Source organism: Cygnus atratus, chromosome 14, assembly GCF_013377495.2.
Source record: "Cygnus atratus isolate AKBS03 ecotype Queensland, Australia chromosome 14, CAtr_DNAZoo_HiC_assembly, whole genome shotgun sequence".
Classification (NCBI taxonomy): Eukaryota; Metazoa; Chordata; class Aves; order Anseriformes; family Anatidae; genus Cygnus; species Cygnus atratus.
This window is the reverse complement of record NC_066375.1, coordinates 404,082-422,749: the sequence shown is the minus strand read 5'-3', so window position 1 is coordinate 422,749 and position 18,668 is coordinate 404,082. Positions and strand designations below refer to the sequence as shown.

The 18,668-nt window shown below is 46.2% G+C and overlaps 1 protein-coding gene across 2 annotated transcripts in view; it reads right to left on the bottom strand.

Moving 5' to 3' along the window:
• PPP2R2B (protein phosphatase 2 regulatory subunit Bbeta) overlaps positions 1 to 18,668 on the bottom strand; it is a 97,361-nt gene that overhangs the window by 64,361 nt on the left and 14,332 nt on the right. Inside the window, exon 1 of one of the 2 annotated variants that reach the window (XM_035560678.2) lies at positions 2,894 to 3,122. The exons of the other annotated variant lie outside the window; for it this stretch is intronic. Within the exon in view, the coding sequence (XP_035416571.1) occupies positions 2,894 to 2,963 (70 nt within the window). The 5' untranslated portion in view covers positions 2,964 to 3,122. Of the gene's footprint in view, positions 1 to 2,893; positions 3,123 to 18,668 lie in introns of those variants that run through there. 2 annotated transcript variants of the gene reach the window in all.

The window sequence follows — 18,668 nt, the reverse complement described above, 5'->3', positions numbered from 1 at the left end:
ATAACCCCATTTACTTCCTCAGTTGACACATCACAGACACCTTCATTTCCAAAGCAAGTCTTTATCTTCTGAACAGGCTTTGGAAGGATTTTTAACAAAACACGGGTTACCAAACAGATCATTTTAGGAATATGCTGCTTTCACATTTAGAAAAAAATGGAACAAAATTTTCTTCCTTAATTATTTTTCCTCTACATCATACTAACAAGCTCTCCTGCTCCAAAGTGCGTGGAGCCTGTCTCTAGCATAACAACTACATGGAGAGTGAGAAGTCCTGAGGAGCATGAGGTGAAATGAAACTCCTGGCCAATATTCAGCCATTAAACATTCTCATGTACCTCCTCCAGTTAAGCAATAGAACAGGGATTGCTCTGACTCAGTAGGCTGCCTACAAACATTTCTGGCTATTTCATTTCTACGGAGAGGATTGCTGTCATTTACTAGTATGATGCGCTAGGCTCTTCTGAAAGCGCCAGTGCACGACTTGGGGAAATTTACCATGGATTACCAGACAGACAGATCCGAAAGGGCAGGCTGGTAAATCCCCAACCCTCCTAGTGCCACAGGCTGAACTCACTGCAGGCTCAACTCAACCCTTCACCCTTCCCAACCTGGAAAACCTTCGGACAGCTACATTCCCATTTGTGATTTGCTGCCTGCTGCAGCTGCCTATTATAACACAGCAACGCAAGTTCATCCTGCCCCGGGGCATGGAGCAAGGCTGCACGCCAGCTGACTTGGCAGTGTGGACGCTCACCGTCCTGGCTGCACCACCACACTGGAAGCCCTGGCTCGCGCCATCCCACCCACCACAAACGTCCCTCGCCCGCGCTGTCTGGGCTTGGCCAGGCCAGCCCTGCTGCCACGCACCCGCCCGGGGCCCTGCCCTGTAGCTCGAGGCACGCAGGGCCGGAGCGGGGCCTGGGTGCCAGAAACCAACCGGCACTGGGGCGTCACCTCCGCTGCCTCTGGTCCTCGGCACCTTTCAGCGCTTGCACTTCAGCTACACACGAGCAATGCCAACTTGTGCATGGTCTTCTTGCATGGCTCACCAGGTATCCAAAGCTTTCCATTACTATATTAAGCTGAGGATCTTTCTGCTAGATAAGCCCCCCTTTAGTGATGTTCTGGAGTCATAAAATTCCCAAGGTCAGGTCATATGTTAGCTTTCTCTAGAGCCTTTGGAGAACGAAATAATAAGAGGAAGACTATTTGGCTACTAATTAAGCCCATCCAGCCTCTCTAGTGTGGAGGCTGCCTTCAGAGTTTCATGTAAGGCATGCTACTGGGAGAATAAATAATGCTGGAGGGATGGGGGGGCACTGGTTTTCTTTTACAGCAACCGCATTTTCCTCCTGAGGGAAGGAAGCAAAGGGGGCTGTGACAGAACCACTGTGAAGCCAGCAGCACTCCAGCTGTCAGAAGGACAGCGAGGCAGACACTGCCCTGTCCCTCCATCCCCACCAGCATGGTGCAGCCTGCCTCTTTGTGGCAGTCTGCAGCGCCGTGTGCAGCTCGCAGCTCACTTTTCAGTTCCTGAGCCAAACATGGCCACACCATCTCCTCCACTCCTTGAGCCATTACAGGAAATTCATGTTCCAATGCACCAGTGGCCAGGCCCTACGTGCTTAGCTGGGCATATGACACTCTCCATGTCTAACAGTTTTGGCATCTCCTCACCTCTGCAATATACAACTCAGAATACACATTTCTTCATGCAAAGGCTTGTAGGAAAAACAGCCCTAAGACAATTATTTAATTTCTGTAATGACAATTACACTAGTATTTATCACATTTCCTAACCTTTCAACAGCTACAGTCACAGGCTACCAGCAGAAGTCACTAATACAGTCATAATGAAGCATATTTTGAATTGCGACTCCGTGCCCGCCTCACAGCCCTCGAGCCCTCCCATTTAGCATAGCAGCCGTCACAAGCACTCACCCTCGCAGGGCAGCAGCAACATGAGTGCTTTGTTGCAGTCAGTGACCCCTCTGCTCTGTACCAGCCCTGCAAGAGCTCTTCCCTGCTCTCATTTCTCAGCGTGGAAAACAGAGGCAGCAGGACAAGGCAGGAGGAGCCCTGGGCTCACCTGGCGCCCAACGCCAGCCATGCCCCCCCCATGACAGCGCCCCGAGGAAACAGACACAAACCAGCAATAAGCAAACACGCTTAGGGATCGCTGAAAAGGAGCAGGAGCAGGCTGCAGGGAGAGGCTGGCTCACACTCACAGACTCAGCTCCGAGCTGTTCCTGGCAGGGGCCCCAGCCCCACTGTCCCCACTTCAGCTCCCTGGCAGAGAAGCATCTGCTGCCCTTCCCGAGAAGCACGGAGACTTCGGGTGCCTTGGGAGCGCAGCGAGGAGAAGGACCGGCACCGATCAGCAATGCAGCACGGCCAGACCACTCGCTGCAAACACGCAATTCTCTGACTCGTATACAACTGCAGGAGCAACGAGACAGATTTTGACTTCGGTTCTTGTAGCATCCACCGAGGGTCAGAAGTGGCTGAAACCTGGGGGTCTCCCGTGTATCCAAGATGTCAGACCTCACCCGCAAAGCCGGATCCAGAGAGGATCGCGATCCCAGCGGGAGGGCAAGCCGCGAACGGGGTGGAAATCTACCGGGTCCGGCGTTGCTGAGTCACTGGAACGGGTTAACCGAAGGCACGGCCCGGCACGGCCCGCAGGCCCCGGGGGGATCGACCCCGCGCCCCACTCCCGCTCGTCCGGCGGGGAGGGAGCCGTGCCAGGCCCCGAGCCCCGAACCCGAGCCCCGCCGGGGGAGGCCCGGGGGTGATGCCGGCGACGCGAGCGGCGCGGGAGGGGGCAGGGGAAAGCAGGGATGCTGCCGGGGGGCGGCCCCCACCTGCTGCTGCGGCCCCCGGCACTCACCTTCCGTCGCATAGCTGTGGTCTCGCAGGAAACTGCTGTTGATCTTGCGGGTCTCAACGTCCTCCTCCATTGACGGCGGGCTGGCGGGCGCGGGGCGTCAGCAGCCGCAGCCGCGGATCCATCATCCCCCCCCCCCCCCCCCCGCGCCCTGCTCCGCGGCGGCCGGCCGCGAAATGCAGCGGCGTGGGGGGGGCGCAGGGGCGGTGGAGCCCGCTGGCTCCTCCCATACGGCACGGCACGGCACGGCTCGGCGCCGCCGCGCTGCAGGGCGCGCCCCGCCCGCCCCGTCGGGCACGGCGCGGCCCCGGCCCCGGCCGAGTTCCCTGCCCCGAGGATGCTCCTGCCGCGGCGGAACTGCTGCCTGAAGGGACGCTGGGGCCGGGAAACCAGGAGGACAGGATCACAGAATCATCTAGGTTGGAAGAGACCTCCAAGATCATCTCGGACGGCCCCGCGCTTCCCAAACACAAACGCCCCGGCGGTCCCACAGCCCGCGAAGAGCAGCAGGAGTGCCCGGCCCCGGGGCTCAGCACCCACAGGGAGCTGCGCGCCCGTCCGTGCCTCTTGCCGCAGCCACAGACGGCGGCGGGGATGCTCGGGCGCTAGGGACGTGAAGGTCAGCGCGTGTCGGGGCACCGGCGACGCCTGGAGCAGAGCACGAGCACAGGAGCTATCAGGGAAGCGAGGGCCCTGATTTTCAGCGCACACCTTCGAAAGGACAGGCTGTATTCCGGACAAGACAGCTGGTGCGTTCAAAGGGAAACAGTTGCTTTTTGGGAGGGTTTTGTGTTTGTGTGTAGGCCTGATGGAAATAAGCCTTGCCACTGACCAAGCTACTGGCAGACAGAGGGAAAAAATGTCACAGGGGCGATTTCCCCTGACTCCACTTCTGTTAGCTGCCACAACCGAACTTGGCGGTAAAACCCAAGCACCATGTTGGTACACAAGACCCAAGATATTGCCAGCAAGGCAACAGTGCGTGCCCTGGGAACCAGTGGGGGGAACAGACACGCCTCCACGCTCTCACACCAAAGCCACCACCAACCCTCAGCGTCCCCTCTGCCCCCAGCTCTCCCCAGCCCAGACTGCTGCTGAAGGGATGCAGGTGCACAGACACAGCCTCCTGCAGTCCCTTGGGCCCTGGCCAGGTCATTCACCTGTGCCAGGTGCCACAGGGCATGGGGACAGGCCCCAGTGCAGGCCCTGCTGCCCCTCTCCACTGCATGCCCAGGGCCAGCGCAGTGACCCCAGCACTCTACAAGCCACAAGCCCCCTGCAGCTCCACCCCACAGAGCTCGGTGCAAGCCTCTGCAGAGCGCAGCTCCAGCACTGCACAGGAGCTGCCTTGGCAGCTCAGTGCCACATCAACAGGGAGCGTCATTGTTACTGGCGTCGGAGGGAAAATAACGGATGCAGAAGGAATGAACAAAGATGCTGGATGACACTGTAAGATACAGCGCTGCAGTTCGATTTCCTCTCCTAACCGTAGTATCATAATTAAAATCTCATTGGCAAGGTGCATGACTTTGTAGCCTGCATTATTCTGCTGAGATGGCCCTACCTCCTGGGGAGCTGTTTATATTCAGGGGAAGTGCAGGAGACAACACTTCAGAGCAAGAAGGCTCAAGGACTCCAGTGCATACATCGCGTGTGCAGGGCTGTGCACACCACTGCAGCACACCTTTTGAAGGACCACGTGGATCCTCACATGAGCACTACTGCAAGACAGGGGAGAAGTTCTTTCTGCCCCATATCATGACTTTGTTAGGAAAGGTGAATTCCCAGGTCCTCAGCTGCCTGGCTCCCCAGGACCATTTCTGACACGCTGTCATGTGAAGGCTGATACCAGGTGTTGTAAAACTGCCCCTCGGAGATCCCTGGCACTTACTGATATGCATATATAACTTCATGGATTTGTCAGTCAACCACATCACAGGCCTTTCATTAATACTGATGTGACAAGCCACCAGCACCCCTCAGACAAGCATGAGCCTGAAGTCCCCATGCCCAAAGTCTTTACTGAATTCTTTTGGAATATGAGTTCCTTGGTATAATCACCAGGCACATTTTCACATTAGGCAAACGCATTGTATTTGTGGCTGATGCCGTTCTCAGTTGTATGGGGTGAGACACACACAGGTCAGTGTGAATTCACCCATGACAAGGCACAAGACCTGGTCATGGTTTCACAGTAAAGTCCAGTAATGTATTTACTCTCTCGCAAGCCAGGAAGAGTCACAGCAGTAATATCATAACATTTATAAAAAAAAAAAGTCTGTGTTGCTGACAGCTCCTTGTGCTGTTGTGCACATGGCAGCAAAGGAAGGGCACATGACTCGAACATGGCACACCGGGACTCAGAACCGTTGCTGATCCTGGGCAGGACAACTGACACTTCTGCACCTGTATTCCCCTACACATACATCTCTTATCTGTAAAGGGAAGATAATGGTACTAGTCTCCCACAGTAAAAGAGAGAAGGAAAACAAAGATTAAATACATACCTACATACACACACACAGGAATCTGATTATCTCTGCCTATGATGTGCATTTGCCTGCAGGTGTGGACTTGCGTGGTTACTCACACTCTGTGTAAGATACAGGAGCAATCTCGCTTAAACAATCTCAACTCCAGAAAAGAAAAAGTCTTTTAATAACCAAATGTTAGTGTTTTACATCCTCCCTTCAAGTCTTAGGATAATAAGTCTCAGTCAAAAGGCCATACCCAGCTGAATAATAAGCTCCTGCAATGCTTATGAATATTATTATGAAACAAACACAAACCATCAACCTCCTTCCCTTTCTTTTCAGCAGGCTCTGTCTTCAATGTATTTCTATTTTAACATGTGCCAACTCTGTTCTCCTTTATTAGAAAGATTATTCTCACCATTGTGCATACATTATAATTATGAATTCATAAGTCCTGCAAAGTTTTTCAATACACCATATCATTTAAAAACATTCACAAGCCACCTGTTTGTTATGCAATGTGCATAGGAGCTGCATCATGAAATCCATTTATTCTCAGCTTTTTAAAATCCAGGAATGAGCCTTTACAATAACTAAAAGCATTAGCTGTCCTAAGCAGGAATCCATTTGCAGATTAAATTCACCAAAGGTCGGCTTGTAGCTGTCACTGTTTTCCAAACCCCCAGGTGTCAAAGTATATAACATGGTAGACATCTCTTGAAGAGCCAGGACACTTTCCACTCCACTGACTTTTGCTTCCATTAGAATAGGTTTAAAAGCCCCTGTGCACAGGTTTCTGTGGGACCTAAGCAGTGTATTAATAATAATTGAATCAAACCTCTGATTTTATTCTCAGCATGAAACTTGCATGAAGAACTTCCTTCACTTCACCTCATTTATTTTTACCTTCACGTCCATCAGCACTAAATCCTTTTCCTAATTACCGGTCCAGGTTAGAATGCTAGCTTCATTTGTTTTTTTTTTTATTTTTTAACTGTTTAATATGATATTAGTTAACAAAATTTCTTTTAAACTTGTAAGATTTCTATTAACTTTGCTCGTGCCACGTATATGTTATTTCCATTAAATCTATCTTGATAGCCATAGCGCAAGTCCTCGTTTCAGGCACCAGCGGGAAAACAGGAGTCAATCAGAAACAAAGGCCTTTCACTGGGAGCCCATCACCATCAACGGTTAGGCAGTCACAGTGGTCACCCTGCAGCCAGGAGCATTGGATGACCTCCAAAGAACCAGCCTCCTCCACCAGCCGCTGCCAGCTTCGCCACTCGCTCAGCACCTCTGACCACAGCTCTGAAGCCTGTCTGAAAACCCTGCACTTGTCCCTGCTGCGCTGAGAGCTGTGCTGCCTGAAGCTCCCAAAGTCTGGAAGCAACACCAGGCCCAGCACGTTGGTGGACCAGCCCAGGACCAGAGACACAGAGACCAGCTCAAGGACCTTTCCTTCCAGAGGACCACAGACACTCAAGCACTTCACAGAAAAGGATAAATACTATTCCCAGCATACAGAGGAGTGCTTAGACTGGTTGACACTGCTTGTTTACAGCCCATGGACCTTGGGGAAGACCTAGAAAGGGCACCAGATGCACTGCCCGACAAAACCCATTCCTGCCCAGTACATCAAAGGACATGCAGCGCAGGTGAACATGCTCCAGGTGAACACCTCATGCTGGGCCTTCCCTTTTCATCCGCAGACCCAATGCTGGATGATGACACAGTTACTGGACAGCATGCTAATCCTTTTACTGTTAGTGGGATTGTGAAGCTTCTTGTGGATCCCTCATTTTGTGCTCTGAAACCAAGCCTTCATGTTTCTCATGCAGTGCACCAAAAAACACACCTATGAACCTTAATTTAGAATGACTTCAAGAAGAGCAATAATTTACTGGATTAGACCAAGATAATGAAATTTGGGAAGTCAAGTTGCGCATAAAGTATATATTTCAAGTCTCCCTTCACAAGCGACACAGGGTCAGGACCTCAGGGCAGAAAAGGAAAGAATCAGTTCATTGAATGCAAAGTAGGTAGAGACTTCTGCCTCCCAAAGGTCATAAGATAAATTGATCTGCTTTGCTTTCACCCTTGCTACATGTTATTACTGGTACTCATTGTACATGATTAACAGCACACCAGTAATGAGCACCGTCACATCCAGCCGCAGCTCGGGGATTATCTGCTCTTGAAGTGTTTTCTCACATATCTTGAATTAGACTGACCAGTTACTGTGACATTTTAGCAGGCCATTCTTAGTTTTTACCCTTTCCCTACCGAGTATTTTATGCGAGGGTCTGAAGAGAGCCTCCTTCTGGCCAGTTTACTACTTTTACCCTTTCTTCAAGCTGCCCCATCCAGTGCCTATTACCAGTGCTTCTCACTTGTTTTTTTTCTTGACCAAAACTTTGCTCAGCTACCTGATGCATTGTTGGATGGTATAAATGCTTCCCCACAAGCTGCTTTGTAACCATTGCTCCAGTTATGTACATGCCATAGCACTCTACACATCTTTAACACTTTCTGCTACTTTTCACTCTTGGGGGCTGTTACTTAATTGAGATTCCCTCTATTCGATGTCACACAGTGCAGGCACTGTACTGTCCACCTTGCACGACACTTACATACAGTAGGTATCTTAAACACAACCTTGGGGAACACCTTTGTGTTACCACCATTACAGTAGTGCCTATTATAAAAATTACATTGCTTTTACAATTACTTTGTACATACAAAAATAACTACAACTGAGCTAGTGAGACACTTTTTTCAATGCAAATGTATTATGTGGGTGTCTCTTAAACAGGGGCCTTGATTATCCACTGATTATTCCACAGCAACATGACGTATTTTTCTGCAGCTCAGATCCCTGTTATTGTCCTGAGAACAGTACAATGCCACTAGATGCCACAGTGATGCCATAAGCAGCACAGCATCCTCACGTGGGTTTGGGTGGATTTCACAGAAGTTTCAGATGGCAGCAGCCTGCTCCATGGCTGTGGTGCAGCCCAGCACTGGATGCTAGTGGTAAGCCTGCTTGGCCACATGTACTCATTAGCTCCTACCAGTCTGGATTTCCACAGATAGGGATAAATCCCACCACCAAGAGAACTTTTCAGTGCAATTGCCCATCTAGGCAGATGCCACTCCATTTTTACAGCCACTTGGACCATTGTCACTTAGTTCCCTGTACGAAACATTTCTCTTATCAGTGTTTTGATTCTGACCAAAACCAGGAGGGAGGTAATAGGCCCGCCTCTTGGCTATGTCAGTGAAAGTCTGCAGAAATGCTCCTGAAGCAAAGTCAGTGTATGATGGCCACCAGGTGTCCCACCCACTGCAGTCATATTTTAACTGTGGTATCTTTGCCGCAGTACTACAAAGATACTACAAAGAGCTGAAAAATAAGGAGAAGGGGAAAGACTTTCATGAGGGAAGCTGAGCTCCTATCACTGCACAAAGCACTGCACAGCTACCAGGAGACTTTTAAGGATGCAGCAATGCCTAGAGAAGAGTGGGTTTGGCTTTTACTTCCGCTTCCTGTGTTAGCACAGCACCCAAGCTAGAAGTTCAGTGACTCTTGTATCACACCTACGTAACCAGAGGCAGCGTGAGGTCACCACTGCTGCTTGACCCCACTTCTCCCCACGCCAAGGCAACAGCCCCAGCGCTGCACTCTTCACCAGGGCTGATCCACTGCAGTACCAAGGGAAACAGCTCCTTGCAGAAACATGGCTCTCCATCCCTAGCCTTCCCGCAAAAGCTGTTTAGACCTTCGTACAGCCATCTCATCTGAGACAATGCTGGTCCTAAGTCTTCAACACGAGGTTAATGTCAAACACATCTTTTCTAAAGCCAAAATACCTTTGTTTATCCTATCACTCCTTATCATGCTACAGATCCCTAACTGTGAAACTGAAATGCAAACAAAGCACTTCCAAGACAAACATAAGAATTATTTCTTCTTTTACACTGTGGATAATCTAGCCATAACACACATTTTGTCTATATTAGTATTAAATTATATTATTGCAGAACACATACAGTAGACCCAAAATGGAATGAGAATATTTCATGAGAATCGAAGACTTCAATGTCCTTTAAAGGATACAGTGTGAACTCTATCACATGTTGCTCACATCAGAGGTATAATTAGCTTAAATACTTACACAATAAATAGGATTTGCCATTTCTCAAGATTAAGGCCACATGCTATAGCATCAGTGCACTAGAACTAGTTGAGCATCGTTTTAGCTAAGGAATAAGTTTGTACTTGAGAGCAGTTACTCTGAGCAGCGCTACAAATCAGGCATTCTGTTGTGGTTGGGGCAATGTTTTTGTTGTTGGCTTGTTTGTTGTTGCTGTTTTTAAAATATTTTACTAACAAAACCTGCTGCACATAATAATGGAACAACAAAAACTGATTTGTCTGGAAATAGCATTACAGGATGCAAATACTGAAGGTCTTCTGGGGACTTGAAATACTATATATAGAGCATGCAACCAGTGTACACAGCACCTTGTAATGCATAAATACTGGCTCCTTGCCCCAAAGTGCTTACAGTCTACTGCAGTGAAACATGACACAAGGGATAAAAAGGATGCAAGATGATACTGGAACATTGTTCATAAGATAACCATTACAGGATGTCTAAGGCCGAATAAATCTAGCGAGCACCGAATGTAAAAATAAAGACAATATTTTGTTTCTTGGATTTCCTCATTAGTTTACTTCCAGTTTGTGGAGAAAAATCACTATTTTAATTCCACTGTATTGTACAGTGGTACGACTCCCAATATGTTTTAGGTTTGGTCATCATACAGGAGGAGAATTTGCACGTGCATTTGAGTGGAACAAATAATGTAAGTTATATTGGAAGATAATCAGATGATCTTCAAATAACTGCACACTTCAGCTGTGTGCACCCTTCATCCGCTGCTCACAAAACGTAATGAATACAGACTGAGTTTTTCCACATGAACTTTAGGGACTGGATGCTGCAGGTGTGTATTTGTGTGTCAACTGGCTTCCAAAAACCATTTCTCATTCACCATTCATCATTCTCCTACTTAAAAAAAAAAAAAATTGGTCATATAGCCAATGGCAAAAAAGAATTCCATAGCGTGAAGATGACAATCACACATTTTAATAATAAAACAGGAAAGCTACCGAATAGCCAATAGTCTGCCAACTGGTTAGCCATCAGCTGTGTGATCAGAAGCAGCAAGAAAAGGAGAAACTGGGATTCATCTGAGCGCAGAAAAAAGCTACGTTTGTCATGTAGTGTATTTATATAGAGTACTCAGATGCTTCCCCATGTATCCTGGGATGAGATATTATTTGTTAGAATGACTACTTAGCATTTAAATATGCAAGATTTCATATAGCCCCAAAGGTGGATTTTATTTGAAAGGATGTATGTTAATAGGAGACTCCAACACATCTAGGTCATTTTGAATCGTATATCCTAAACTGCAATTACTCCACTGCCTTCATTTAATTTGAACATGGAATACATCAAAAGTAATGAAATTGTGGTATAAATTAACCCTGGCTACCCACATCTTCTAACAAGCACAGCAAGTTTTACAACATTGCAAACCCTAGCGCTAGGACTATGACTTTATAAAAATCATTCTGCTTGTCCTTAAATGTCATCTAGCAGCAGAAGTGAGTAGTACACTTGGATACAGCTTAGCCATCCTTATAAAATTGAAAGCACACAGGCTAATCAGTCAGATAGGATTAATTCCCCAAAGAAAATTATACTGCATGTCTGGCAGAGCTTTGACCTGTATAAGGATTAATTTAAGTTTTGCAGCCATCAGAAGGATGGTTCTCCAGCCACTCTGGTGGAAAACACAACATTGGGTAAGATAAAAATAAACCAACTGCTGGCTGCAATACTGAAAGCCAGACAACCTAGACAGCCTGCTCTATCTGTCTGCAAGTTATCTACTTGCTGATTATTTCAAAATTCAAAGAACTTTACAAATTCTTAGCGATACTCTACAAAGTTAAAACAAACATACACCATGCTCCTGCCTGCTGATAGCCATTTTTTTTCTCACAGCTGTCTCAACAGAAAGATAAAAAGCCTATTGGCAATGTACCAAAATAAAATAAAGTTTGAAATTCAGTTCAGTGCTGGAAAGCTAGCCCAGCCCCACTCACACTTCATTTAACATAGAATGTATTTTAAGCACAAAACTATTTTGGTATGGGAAAAATCACAACAAGTCATCATAACATACTCTGATTCATCCGCCTCTTTGGTATTGTAGGGCCACGTTGCTCTACGAGAATGGCTGAGTTGTCACAGAAGATGACAGCTGTGGCATTTAGTGTGCATGTGAACTTCCTGGCAAAATATGGATGAGTAAAGAAACCAGTAATGGAATGCACTTGAAAGGAAAGCAGCTCCATGCCTTTAACACTGCTTATTGGCAGGGGTGAAGCCACACAATGCTCACATCACACCTACATTTGCATATCATTGTTACCTCCTATAAAATTAAGCCCTTCAGAAGAGAACCTTTCAGCTTGAATTGTGGTCATGTTTGAAGTGTCTGAGCGTTAGTGGCAGGTCAAGAAACATTATGCTTTTCCTGTTCAACATTAGGAGCATATGCATGTAAGTAAATTCAGATGGTAGTACTCCCTCTCCATGACTCAGAGCCACAAACAGGGAACAAGAAGTGACAGTCAGCGAATTCAGCCATCCATGGCTCCTATGCGCATATGTGGGCACAGATACAGCCCTATCATTTGTTCCCACATTTTCACTTCATTTGTTCTCTGGGAATGCATGAAATTCAACATTTGAGTTCTGTGATTATCTACCCCTGATTGATCTACTTTTGGTGCTATACCTCTTCCTCAACAGGACTCCTAAGTGCTTCCAATAAAGATAACAGTTCGGGGAAAATGTGACATTTAGACTGATTAGCGTTCCCACATATTGTACATCGTTTAGAACTTTGTTAGCCATGAGCATTGGTAGCAGAAGGGACTGTTCTTTCATAAAGGAAAAGGGAATCCCTCTTTTTCAGAGTCCTAGCATTAGGTGTGCAAGTGACTAAAGTCTCACCTGTGAAACTCAACCTTGCAGTGTTCCACACTGATCTGCCGCCCTCCCACTATTTCATAGGACAAGACTGCTTATGTTTATGTTCTTGTCTTCAGTTGTATCACAATAGCTCTACAAAATGCCTGCATTCCTGTGGCGTGAGACGTTTTCTTTCCCATATGGTACTCAGTGTTTGTACTGTTACACCTGGATTTCTACTTTTGGAAATCTCCAGAAGGAAAGACAGGATGTGAATATTAAATAAGGATATAAATGCAATGGAAGAACATCACAGACAGGATAAATATACAGAATGTTTTAGGACATTGGCCAGGTCTATTCTCTCCTTACACTGAGAGACCAATTTTTAACGAGAGAAAGTAACAATTGCGCTACTAGAGAATAATTACAAAGAATACCTTGAGACCACAAAAAAAGACACTATGGGGAGCCTTAGAAGTCTTGTACGACTTCTCAAAATGCTAACATTGTAAAACTAATATTTGTATGTCACTAGTATTTACATCTAATCTACCTCAGTCATTTGGTAAAACAAACCTGGAAAATTGTTGATTAATAAAAGATATCACGTTATTGCGTCTTATTAACGTTCATATAGTAATTACAAAAAACACAAATCCATCTGTTAAGTAGTCAGCAAACAAGACAAATGACTGTGTTATGTTAAACAGATTATAAAAATGCCTCAGGGAAGGAAATCTAATAGCCCTGACCAAATCATGAATCAAGCAACAGCCTGCTCTACCACATGGGTTACACACGAACATAAATACGTGCATGTGCTCATACACAGATCTGCCATTCTCAAAGCCATTTCCTGCATTACATATAATAACAATATAAGCAATGAGGTCAGAACGGCATTATGTATAAAAGAGTCTACATTGAAACATGATAATGTGATCATTAAGATTTTATTGTCCTTCAAGTAAAGTAGTTCCCAAAACAGAGAGCTATCCCCACCAAGATGAGACTGAAATAATATGCAAAGTAATATTAAATCCAATTGCCCCTGTCCATATGGGAATACAGTTACTTTAATCCAATTTAACAAACAAAATTGATTTTATTCTTTTCATGTTTTTGAATGATTTCTGAACATTTAAAGGAAGCAACATTCTTGCACGAGGAGTAATTGATTCATTAGCATGAGCATCAACAAACCGTTAGTACGTTTTCTGGACATTCAGCATAGTACTGAGGCATAAAAACACTGAGCACACCGTTCTTCATTCTACACGTTTGAAATTGTATGCCAGTTTGTATGTAGTCTTGCCACAATTATTCACCTAAAACAAGTAATTGCACTAATTAAAGAAAAAAGGCATTTGAGTAGCACATTTCACATGGTTATCATGAGTTCCCATATACTAGCAACCCATTCAACCTAACCTGTAGCAATACACACCAGTACTGCTGCAGAAGGATGTCCCGAGATAAGAGATTACATACCCAGCTCCTCCCCAAATAGCCAATATTAACTCCTACAGGTCTTGGTCTCCCATGTGCTTGCTCGAAACACTTACCATGCTTCATCTCTCTTAGCCTTTCCACTCCTGATTCTCACAGTCACTTATAACTAACTGAAAAGCCTATTTTATGTCTATCCACACCCCACAATACATCTGCTAACAGACTATAGCAAAGAGGTTACAATGTTTAATTATTCTGACACCCAAATTTACAAGAACAAAACAACAAGGGTATAACAGCAGTGTTTCCTTCACTCCTGCCCTCAAAAAATGCACCAGAAAAATATGGCCACAACCTTCCATGAAAAATATTCTCCATGGTCTTTTCAGTCATATAAGTATGAAATTTCATCAGTGTGAATTTGGTGGCTCTTAAGTTTAGACAACCCAGAGTGTGATGTTAAGCACAGAAAACTTGACTGTCCGTGGGGACTCTGGACAGGAACCCAGCTGTCTTATTCCAGCAAGAGACATGTCAGCCCCTTGTTCTTAAGTTGCTTCTGTTTCTCCTAATTGGATTATTTGATTCTTTTTTCCCTTCAATTATTCTATCACTTAAGACTTCTGATTAACAGTTTGGACAGCAAGAAGCCTGAGCTGCTATTGAGTTAAGCAGTCAATTAGCTTGTTTCAATGGAATATGATCTAACTATGTGGCAGCAAGTCAAAAAATGCACCTTGATGATTTCTCTTCATGGGTTAGTGCAGTGGTTTTGTTGCCATCTGCTTGTGTGTTGCCTAATCTTTCATTTCAGCTGAGGAACATAGAATTTAAAGGCAGAAACACAACAAAAATAAAAGGGAGCCTTCTGATCAGTCCCTGCGTTTGAAAGCAAGAAAGGCCACTTTGTTTTGTTCTGAAATTTCCTCTTCAGGCATGTTACTTAGAAACCAGGTTAAAGAAAAATAATATCAGTTTGTGCAACTGTATTGACACCCCCCAGCAAACAAATACATCTCTCCAACCGTGTTCCATTACTAAAAAGCCCCTTCCTAGCAGGGTGCAGGCTGCACCCTCTGGCTTTCACACCTGCAGGCTGCTGCAGTTGCAAGATCCTTTCCAGTGCCAGTGCTTCCATAGCCCAAGTCCCTGCAAAACTGTTCCCAAGCCTCTGCAACAACTGCCATGGAGAAACAGACAAGAACAGCCCTGGCTTTAAAGACTGTAATCTAGTCTGGACTGAGACAAAACCCCTAGGAATACCCTTGGCAGGGGAAAGCCCAGCCCCTGGCATGGCCAGGATCAGGCACCGAAGGCATCTCAAGGTCACAGCCTCGCCAGTTGTGCCATTTGCAGGGGCCAAGCCCAGCCTCAAGGCTTAAGAAAATAAAATTTAAAATAAATAAACAAACCAACCAACAACAACAATCAATGAGCCATGAAACAAAGGGAATTAACACTGCACATGAGCTGCCACAAGTCAGCTCTGCCGAGCTCTGCCCTGGGAATCATCCCCAGGCCCTGCACAGTAGTGTGGCCCCCAGCTCCCTTTGCTGGAGCAAGCCCAGCAGCCTGCAGAGCTGCCCCCATGCCCCGCATACTCTGCAGCCCCCAGGGGGGCTGACCTGAGCACTCAGGGAGATGCCTGCCACCCCGACACAGCAAGCAAGGAGAAATGTGGAAACTACAGAACCACCTTGGGAGTGCACCAGCCCTCACCAAACCACACTGCAACACCAAGCACGTGGCATACCTTTGATACTCAGCACATGGCAAGCTTCCAGCCTCTGGCTGGCAAGATGAGCTGACACTATTTATTTGGGTGAAAATACCACTTGTCTTTAAGGTGCAGAATTGATTCAAGGTATTTCTAGAATGGGAGCTTACACGGAGGGAATTTCCAGTAGGTTTTATATAAAGCATAAAGGAGCAAACACAGCTTAGAGATTTTCCTGGGGAAAAATAAAAGTTACCTGGAATGAATAAGAGGGAATGAAGCCAGAACTGAGCACACGCGTACCCAGGGGCCACTCAGGGCTGACCTCTGACTTGCTCAATGTCACAGCTTCCAGCTTGCTACAATCATGTGCCTTTTTCTGTGAAAAAGGAAAAAAATCCCCCTTGTCATAGTAAAAAAAAAAAAAAAAAAAAAAAAAAAAAAAAGACTAGCAAAGACAAGAAATCAAGAGATGCTGGTCCTGTTCCTGATTCTGCGGTGGATTTATTTGGTGCCAATCTTGATCAAGTTGATTGATCTTTCAGACAATAGAGACTTTGTGCCTAAGACACAAATAAGCAACAGCAGAATGCTTGGTCCACGTTCACTACAGTATCCAAGATTTGCTGCCCCAGGACGGCCAATCCCTCCACGCTCACTACACTTCACAGGTGATTGGGGGGGCATGCATTTACAGTGCCATGTAAGTATGTAAGTACCAAAGTACCACATACTATTTTAAATCACTTTACAGAAAGAAGAAAATGTGTTTTCCAAAAAACGCACTGCTTGTTCCATAAAATTCAGCAACACACATTTCTTCTCGCTCTGGCTTAATGCCCCAGCTCACATCTGCTCCCAGCAGACCTGGTGTGAGTTATGGCAGCAGCCACTTCCCAGCGTCTCCCCGTGGGCGGGCACAGGCCTGGGCCAGAAGCTGGGGGTGCAGCGCTCACCAGTGCCTCAGCCATCCTCAGCACACCCAGACCTCCTCAGGGGTCGATGCACGTCACACTGCACACTGCTGGCCATTAATCAGTGCTCAATGACAGCCCAAAGTCATTTCAGTTTTCATAGCTACCAATAAAAAGAAACTGCAGTTCAAACCTCATGGTGTAAACGTTGCTCAGACAGTGACTGGTTTAATAAGATCAGAGTATTGACTGATTTCTACTTACAGACAAAAAAAGAGATGTTACAGTAGCTAAATCACTGTGACAGAGTACACAAAACAAGTATCCAGGTAACCAAGGTAATGGGATCCCTAAGCAGAAGAAAGAAGAAAATAACAGACTGATTTCATTAACTGTTAGAACTCAGGAGAGAATTTGCAGCTAGACAGATGAAAGAAAAAGAAAGAAAGAGAGAGAGAGAGAAAGAGAGAGAGAGAGAAAGAGAGAGAGAGAGAAAGAGAGAGAGATTCCTCAGAAACCCAAGACCATCTCCTAACACTTAAAAAGATGACATCCTGATTAACGGTAATTACCTCATCCATTACATCTCTGACTGGAAGTATGCGAAGCCCAGCATCGCTTTGCTCTAGCACCTGCCCAGCTGAGCACCAGCTCCTTACTGCACTTGCTCTTAGAAAGCTTTCATCCTTGTGTGCATGAGAAATGCATGCCAATATATTCAGAGAGAGATTTCCTGCTCACTGAGATGATCAGCTCATGCCCAGCACATGGGGAGATGTGACATCTCCATCTTGTGGCTCTTTTATAGTAACTACTAGGAGATGGGTTTTGTGGGATTCAGTGAGTTTCTAACGTGGAGACACTCACCACACAAAATACATCCACCATATTATCTGCACCAGACAGCAATGCTTTGCTGGGGTTGGCCTAAGTCATATCTACTGTATTTCTTTTTCAGCTACCTGAATGACTCCTCCAGGCTGTGCTCCAAGACAGCTGTTTAATTTGAATATTATTACACTCAGCAGACTAATCATTGCAACCCCATCCAGAACATGCTTAATTTCATCTCCAAAGTGTATGCCGGAGTTGCCCATCACTCTGGGTTAAGGAACGAGACGCCCTCAGAACACAAAAAGGGAGCAGCTTGGCTCTGTGCAAGGTGACAGCTCTCAGACCGGGGCAGCAGGCAGCCAGCTGCGATCTCAGCAGCACTGCTGTGAACATGGAGCACCTGCTCCAAACCAGCAGGAAGCCACGTTTGGCACAGTGAATGCCACCAAACAAATGCACATGATGGCAGACTACTCCCCTACCATTCTTGACTGTTCCTGTGGCTTTCTCACCATTTCCACCAATTTCAAGGGAAAAAAACAGAGGCAATTAAATGTACCCTTTACTAAATATTTTCAAATAAATGTTCCAAACAGCCAAATATGTTGCTCTGAAAAATTAGGATATAATCAGTATAGGTTTATGCTGACTCCTGCCTCTCTGTATGCAGCACTTTGTGGGACTGCAGCTGCCAGAAAAAACTTTCACTGTGCCCAGGAGATAGCATGGAGAGATGTCTGGCTAATCATCATGCACCAGGTTCCCCAGGGGAATGAGGGTTCCACAGCAAGGGCCATCTTCAGCCTCCTCAGCCTCCACCCCCTCCTGCTCACACATATGCTGCCAAAACAGCAGCAAGCATAGGCAAGAGATGGTAAGGTACTCGGGCTCCAAGGAACAGCAGAGAGCATGATGCAGCAAGTTGTCCTGAGAAGGTCTTTGGGATCCCATTTTTCTGTTGCAGGACCACTGTAAGGAATGTGCTTCCCAAGCTCTGTAAGTCCACTTCAGCCTCACTGTCCAAGAAGAACCTTACCAGCACTGGGGTATGCTTGTATGAAAGGGCACACTGACGTTGCGTGAGGGAACGCACATGCCAACAGACGTGGGACTGATCTGTTTTTGTTGCATATGCAGTCAGGAAAATTTTCAGGTATAGGTGCTTCACAGAAATACATAAAAATGCAGGTCCCTGAATCACAACCAGCCTCCGATTTCAGCTTTGGATGGTAATTCAGTCTCATGGCAGGTGCGTAAAGAAATGCACTTAGGAGCTTCTGAGCCCAGTAAAGGCTCACTCAGCTACAAGTCAAAGGAGAAACTTAC